General features: G+C 33.5%; 1 protein-coding gene across 1 annotated transcript; it reads left to right on the forward strand.

The window, feature by feature from the left end:
• Nucleotides 1-3: 3 nt before the first annotated feature.
• LOC309491909 (protein HEG homolog 1-like) lies at nucleotides 4-7,994 on the forward strand (the record flags this gene model as incomplete). The annotated part of the gene is made up of 12 exons (XM_082190929.1): nucleotides 4-159; nucleotides 263-364; nucleotides 538-644; nucleotides 1,130-1,188; nucleotides 1,279-1,433; nucleotides 2,431-2,565; nucleotides 2,922-2,964; nucleotides 3,268-3,305; nucleotides 3,473-3,563; nucleotides 3,681-3,870; nucleotides 5,348-5,362; nucleotides 6,889-7,994. Coding segments are annotated over 12 exons (1,214 nt in total), but the record flags the coding sequence as incomplete, so codon positions are not given.
• Between the last annotated feature and the right edge of the window lie 415 nt (nucleotides 7,995-8,409).

The raw sequence follows: 8,409 nt of genomic DNA on the forward strand, positions 1-8,409 counted from the left end.
CCACACCACCCATAACTACACTTGGAAACACTACAATAGGGAATTCCACCACACCACCTCAATTTACAACAGGAAATGTTACCACACCCCCCATTACCAACTCAACGACTGGACCAATCGTATCTACTACTAACCCAACTAACAACACAACCACACCAGGTGTGTTTGAATGAATGTGTTGTGTGATTGTGGATTACAGTGTAATGTCCATGCATTGTGAATCTTCACAAATGCCTAATACTTTCTCCTTTCGTTCTTTTAGCTACCTGTCCTTCAGTGCCCTGCCCACCACTCAGTGTCTGTGTGAACTCCATCTGTCAGTGTCTGGCAGGAACTTTTCCTTTAAATAATGCCTGTGTGGAAAGTGAGTGTCTGTCTGATGCCAAACTTTGTCAATCACTTATAACCTTCCTTACACAGGGCCATGGGACATTACAGAAAGTCCTTCTGTCTTTTAATTTGTATAATAAGACTCATGTGATTATAGATTCTTATGAACAATCTTTATTTATCACCCTCACTCTCTCTTATTCCCAGCTAAATCGTTCCCTAGTTCACTAAGGGTGATTCGCACATTTGTACCTGAAATGTATGATCCCAAATCGCCTGAATTCCGGAATGTTGCTAATGAGATCATTCTTGCGGTATGTCACAAACTTACATTACAATTTTAGCTTTAACATTTCAGTTATTGCAAAGATGTATTTCTTCACAGTAAAACTGTGCAGTTTATGAAGTCTGTTTGTATAACTATTAAGTAAGAAGGCATGGAATAAAATTATTAATCTAATAACTCTACAAAATAAATATATGAATACAAATTTGAATAAAGTTTTTAATCATAAATGTAGTGTATTTTGTTATCATGCATCATATAGAATTTTAGAATCATATTTATAGAAATAGAGAATCATATTTATTGATCATATAGCTATATTCTCTATAAGTAAAAATATTTCTGTATATTGCTTTGGCAGTACAGACTGTTATAGTTAATAGTCATGCCAATAAAGCTTTATTGAACTTGGGACTGCCAAAGTAAATACATAAAACAATTCCATATCCTGGATCAATATCCTTCAGTTTCGGTGAGTCTGAAGTCATTACTCATTCTTCCCTTTCACCATAGGTAAATGCAGTTCTGCGTAACCAGCCAAACTACATTAACAGCACAGTCCTTAGTTTGACGTGAGTGTCCATTTCAAACAGTTCTTAACCAAAGCTCTTCTCTTTTGTATTATATTTGCCAATTACTAATCTTTGTGTAAATATTTCCAGGCCTGGCAGTATAGTGGCTTCAGTAAACAGTTATTTTGAGCCCAATTCTCCAGTCACCCAGGAATCGTTTGTATTGGCCATTGATACTGGTATAAAAAATGCAACGAACTGTGGAACGACAAACTGTAGCATTCTTGCTGGTGCTGAATACAATGGTGAGTATCTTGAAAAGATTTATCATTTAAGATTCGCTATATGAACAGAGTGAAACATGTTTTAATCTCCACATAATAAATGAATACAATACAGTATATTGGTTACATAAATATACAATATTTGGTGTCACATCATTTTAAAAACAATTTTACATAATAAATCATTCTTTAAATGCAATACATTCTTTATATCTACATTACTTGACATTAATTCTAAACACATTAATTCATGTTTAGGCAACAAACTCACCTTCACAGTATTGATATCAAAAACATGTAGTATTTTTTATGCTAATTTCCACAAAGATTGATAAAACAGCTTCTCTTTGCAGTTGTATTAAATGGCAAAGATTGTTCCTCAAATAGGAACACATTTAAGTGCCAGTGCCCGAACTTTAGGTGTTTAGAATTGTTTAGCCATGATTGTGGCCATGTTTTGTAATTGTGAAATGTTTTAGATCACATGAAAGATTGTCTCTCTATATAAGTAAACTATACTGGAGTATTTCACATTAAATACTTTTGAGAAGCTGAAATATGCCACACATGCTACCATTTAAAACGAGTTAATTATTTTAAAAAATACACTAAAAAATGATATAATCAACAAGTTGAAAACTTATGCTTTTACACTGCTTTAACTCATCAAAATAAGTTAAGCAATTTTCAGCTTTTTTATAAGTATAGATTAAAAAAATGTAAGTCAGTTTAATGTAATTTAAGTTGAAAGGACTTAAACAACCAAGTTGTACTTAAAACTTTAAGGCAGCAATTTATGTTTATGTTTGCTTATGTTTGTTTTATGGTATTCATATGAAATTAAATGAGCCTATGAAATATTTATACTTTAAAAATCCATAGTTGCATCGCAGGACCATTTAAAATTAACCGGTGAAGGCAAACATGCTGTAAAAAAAGGACCTTAGATACACACTTCTCTCTAAACAACTACCCACAACTAAACTCTCTTTCTCTCTCACTGTCTGTCTCTTGTTAGTAAGCAATCTATGCGAGCAAGATCTTGCTCCTTGTGATGTTGACACCACATTGTGTGAGGCCAAAGATGGGATCGCTCTCTGTACCTGCAAACCTGGCCACGTACCCAGCCCTTACCAGCCCAAAAGCTGTAGAGGTGAGTGTGTGTCTTTAGTACTCCCTTTCTGCGTAAAAAAAACAAAAAAACAACAAACATATGGACTTCCATATGTGTTTGTGTGTGCATATCATAATCATCAGTGACCTTTGATTTTGACATGGATTTATCCATAGTAACAGACACATTAATCCTGGTCTGGTAAGATCAGGGTTCAGAATGTACAGTACACTGACCAAAAATAATAAAGAAATAAAAAAAAATGCCATTTTATATTTTATTTCTACATTATATAAAATAAAATCCCAACGTAAGAACAATAGTCTGACTCTTTTATTATTGTAGTGTCATGTTCAAACACAAAACCAATTATTTACTTTCTAATCTTTTCACAGTTTGTCCAAGTGGCTACAAAGCACAGGCAAATGTCTGTGTTCGGTGAGTACCTTTTCATTTCTTTGTTCTGAATACACATACCTAAACAACATGTTAACTTTTTAATAGAGCTGTTCATTCATTCACCAACCTGTAAGGCCTTAAAATAGCGGTTTTCGTTTAATAAAACATACCTCAAAATACGAATTGCCTTCCTTGTTTTTAAACTGACAAGCTATATGCAATGGTTGAGTGTGTGTTCAGTGTGTTTGTAATAGAAACTACTGCCCTCTTGTGTCGTGGCAATATTGCTACAATCAGATGTCTGTGGATAGGTTTCAACGTTTATTTCCCTTTTTTTAACAGATGTTCATTTGGCTATTCTGGTTTCAACTGTAATGACTGTAAGATATTATTATTATTATTATTATTACAATGTTTCTTGTTTTTTAACCATTAAAGCAATAAGTCTTTTTAAGTTACACCAATACATTGATCAGCTTGTTTACTGTGCTAAATTATAGATTTTGCGTGTATATTTGTGTCTAATGACCTTTGTCTCTCTGCGTAGCCTCTTTGTTAGCTCTAGTGGTGGTGGCGTGTGTGTTAGGGGGACTTCTGCTCATTGTAATTCTGGCTGTTCTCATCTACATCTGTGTGAGGTGAGTGTTTATGAGAGGTCAGGTTGAATCTCTCTTTTACAGTGTATTTTATGCTTAGGTATGGATGTACATTTCTCACTTGTTGACATTTTTGTGTGTGCACTACTTATTTCTCAGCAGGAAGAAGTCAAACGACAATCATTTCGGCAGCCCGTATCCCACTGAGGAAATCCGGACCACATGGCCCTCTCAGGATATCAGCCATATTCCTCGTGTCACTCTCACATCTAGTTCCAGCAATGATGTCTTTGGCAACAACCTGGAGATGGTTGAAGGGCCAGGCAAAAAAGGCCACAGTAATGGATTGGTGAGTACCTCCTTCCAGTCAAAACTTCACAAATAAGTTAAATTTAAGTATAAATTTAAACCTGTTAAACAGAGAAGTTACACAGATCTTTAACTTGCAGTGGGTTTCGATTCGAAGACAAGCGTATGTGTGAACTTTTTAATTAAAACAATGTATCACTGTAAAATAAAATAAAATAAATTGTTGAGATATTTTTAGTTTGGGAACACTTTACAATAAGGTTCATTAGTTAACATTAGTTCATGTATTAACTAACATGAACTTACCATGAGCAATACATTTCTAACTGTATTTGTTCATCTTTGTTAACGTTAGTTAATAAAAATACAGCTGTTCATTGTTTGTTCATGTTAGTTCACAGTACATTAACTAATGTTAATAAGATTTTAATAAAGTATTAGTAAATGTTGAAATTAACATTAACAAAGATTAATAAATGCTGTATAAGTGCAGTTCATTATTAGTTCATGCTAACTAATGTAGTGAACTAATGTTAACTAATGAACCTTATTGTAAACCTTAGTGTTACCTTTTGTTTTTATACATATACACTACCGTTTAACTGTTTGGGGTCGAGTTTCCATGGAAATATTAAGCAGGTCAACTGTTTTTAACATTGTGTTTTAATAATAATGTTTCTTGAGCATCAAATCATCATATTAGAATGATTTCTGAAGGATCACGTGACACTGAAGCCTGGAGTAATGATGCTGAAAATTCAGCTTTGACATCACAGGAATAAATTACATTTTAAAAAATATTAAAATAGAAAACAGTTATTTTAAATTGTAATAACAATATTGCGGTTTTTACTGCGTTTTTGAGCAAAGAAATTCAGCCTTGGTGAGCAGAAGAGTTTTTCTTTTAAAAAACATAAAAAATTCTTACTGACCCCAAATGTTTACTGTAGTGTATATCATATACATTTATATTGCTTATTACTGTACCTCTTTTTAATAATTGTAGAAATGAACCCACTGTAAGTTACAGTTCCCTCCAATTCTTCCATTAACCCTGCATGTCACCTTATTTAACTCTAATAGTGTCATCACACCACTAACCAATACTAAATATATTGTTCAATCAGACCCAAGTCTAATTCTAAATCTTTACTCTGCCTGCCTGAACTCCACTAATATACTAATTTTTCACAAAAGTATTACTTGACTGAATGACTGAAGTCCATTATGAGCAGATGCAGTCCTAACCAGGCCACACATAAAGAGGGTCTATTGCATTAGTGCCTTTGCATTGAAAGGAATTGAAAGCTAACAGTAGTACAAACTCCGTAGATTTCATCATTTTAATTTTTGAATTCATAATATTATCATAACAGATGTACAAGTTTTATGATCGGTTAGCTCTTAAACAAACCTCTTTGTGTGTGTTTGTGCACGTATTTGTGGTTGCTGTGTTGTGTATGTGGTGTTCCGTATATGGATTTGATACTACCTCACTCCAAACACTATGACTGTAGAAGATTAGAGGAAAGGTAAGTCACCGATGAAACAATTGGGCTGTTAAAGTGTGTAATGGTTCGTCGTCAGAGACTGTAAAAGGCAAAAAGGGTCCACTTGTACATATGAATGCACAACATGAACATACTTCCTGTAGTTTTGCCTTAAAAACGGCAGTCACGTTATTGAAATGCTTAATTTGGCGGCTGTAGGAATGGAAGTCATGCCTGACAGTTAAAATAGCCAATCACGTGTTTGTTTACTCTACATGCAAAATTACCTGGACCAGCCTGAAAAATACAATATTTGTGAATGTGATTTGTATGGAGCCCCTAAAGGGACATAGTGGTTGAAAAAATATGCGATGGGAGGAAAAAAATTATTTGCGAGAGAACGCAATGTTTTGAAAAATATTTTTTCCTCCCATCCCATTTTTTCCACCACCATGTCCCTTTAGGGGCTCCGTAGATTTGAGCTTAAGAAGTACAAAATATGATAAGATTGTTGTCAGATTTGATTACTGATTTGAAATATTCTACTGTTCAAAATTTGCGTTCATTAAGATTATAACGATAAACGAAAACTTTTATGCTGCAAGAACGCATTCAGTTTACTGTAAAAATTAGGTTCTAATGTTTTCTAATGTCTAAATTTCTAATGTAACAAAAAATATTTATATTTCAAATAAATGCTGTTCTTTTGAACTTTCTGTTCATTAAAGATTTATGAAAAAAGTATCACGGTTTGCACAAAAAATATTATCAGCACAACTGTGTTAAATATTGATAATAATAATAAGAAATGTTTCTTGAGCAGCAAATTAGCATTTAGAATCAGATTTTTTCATGTGACACTGAGTAACTGAGACTGGAGAAATGACGCCGAAAATTCAGGAATAAAGTACATTAAAATATATTAACATAAAACACTTATTTTAAATTGCAGCCTTGGTGAGCAGAAGAGACTTCTTTCAAAAACATAAAAAAAAATACAGAGCCCAAACTTTTGAACAGTAGTGTATGCAATTGAAATGTATAAAAATAGTTTTTTTATACGGCTTGTATCGCTGAAAGTAGCTGCGATACGAATATGGCCACCAAGTGAACTGACGTGCCTTAAAGGGACTTTTAGTGTCCAAGTTCTTCCAAGTAAAGGAATATTCTGGATTAAATACAACTTAAAGGTTAAGTGTGTAAATTCTTAATCACTAGCATAACCAAAATAATAATTGCAGCACCAACATAAATTATGACTTAAACTGTATGTAACTTGGAAGGAATATTCCTTTACTATACTTTTCTTTATTTCTTCTTTTCGCTGTGACATCGCCGTTTACCGCGACTATATACATTCTGATTCTGAGGTGAATTGCCGTTAAATTCTTGATGAGATCTCGATTTTGATCTCTGTTTTCAGCTGTTTGCATGCCATTTTAAGCTTTGCATGTATTTTTAAGCAGGTAATGTGTGATTTCCCTGCATGAGGAGATGGGCTGAGAGAGTGAAGGGTTGTAGGTTGTGTTTACCTGTATGTGGCTAATATGAACTCATTTCTTCTGCAGAAGGGCTCGTATGACCTCAACGCAGAGGGCATGAGGACCTTTAAGGACCCAAACCCCACACGGTACTCTTATCTGGTGGGTCATGAAAATCCATACTTCATACAAGGAGATGAGAAGAGATGAGGAAAGAAGCAGGGAAAGCCAGCGAAAAGTAAGGGGACAAAGATAGAGTGCAATAACAACATGAATTATAAAAAGGCCTTGGATCAAAATGCTTCAGTAAAGTTAACGCTGTCAAAACCGTACAGCTGATCACAGACTCAAGGTATACACACAAATGGCATTTGAGAGATACATTGTTTTTAACATTTTACTGTTTTTATTGTAATTCCCTTTCACCCAGGATAAAATGCTCACTTCCTATATGTGCATTGATGATTGGGTTTCTTTTACCGCAAGCTTGACTGACGTGTCTTATTTATGTTAATGAGAGATGAACATTGAACAACCACTCATCTGTATTTCTTGTCATTTCTTACCATGTTTCGTCTGCACAATTTATATCATATTCAGTGTTTTGTTGTCTGTCATGCATGTTACTGTGGTTTTCAACTCAAAATACTATATTACAAAGGATGTAATTTTGAACCACATTTCGACACATTATGTATTTAATTTGTCTCATCTGTGGAAGAAATAAGGGGTAGAATATACAGTTTAATCCAGTAGATCTGGATCTAATCAATATTCTGATACAGTAATTGCACTTTGTTGGAGAGAGCATGTCATGTTTGTGTGTTTTAAATTATGAAGTTTTCGTTGATATCTTCTCCAAAGCATTAATTTATTTTATGCCAGGACAATGCATGCCACCAGAAATTGATCTCTGTGCCTGACTGTTTTGAATAGGAGACTTATGCATTGAAGAGGAGTTCTTAACCATGTTTCCTCTGTAGTCGTGCCAATAATCATATTTATTTGAAAATCAGAACATGACATTGTTGTTTTTACTCAACCATCTGTTTGCTTCATATATATATTTATGTGTCACTGGGAGATTTTATATCTGTACATAAGGCTTTTGTAAAAAAAAAAAGAGACAAAGTGATTCTTCTTGTTCTGTATATTGAAAGGAAATAAATTAATATAACAATATAGTTATCTAATATTTGTCCAGCTGTCTTTGTATATGTCTCAACACGTGCATACGCACATTCACATATGTGTTTCTTTTGATTTTCAATTTTAATGATTTTGTTGTCAAACTAAGATATTTTACAAGTGTTAAAGACATTTAAAATGAGTGTATTAGCTTATATATATATATATATATAAGCAGAAGCATGATAGTAAACATACGGCATCTAGTTTATTTGATCAAAATCATTTTAAAAGTACATTATTTAATTCATTAAAGTTTTTTCACAATTGCTAGGGCACATTTCTCAAAACCTATGGTAAGTCACTTTTTCACATTCAAAATGCTCTAAAACTACCCAAACACTTGATACATGTCTCAAATCAACTCATTCTTACAGAACACTAACAAAGGTTGTCAACCAACAAACTAACTTTGTCAAT

Source organism: Leuciscus leuciscus (genome assembly GCF_965113295.1).
Source record: "Leuciscus leuciscus genome assembly, contig: HAP1_SCAFFOLD_707, whole genome shotgun sequence".
NCBI classification, from domain to species: domain Eukaryota; kingdom Metazoa; phylum Chordata; class Actinopteri; order Cypriniformes; family Leuciscidae; genus Leuciscus; species Leuciscus leuciscus.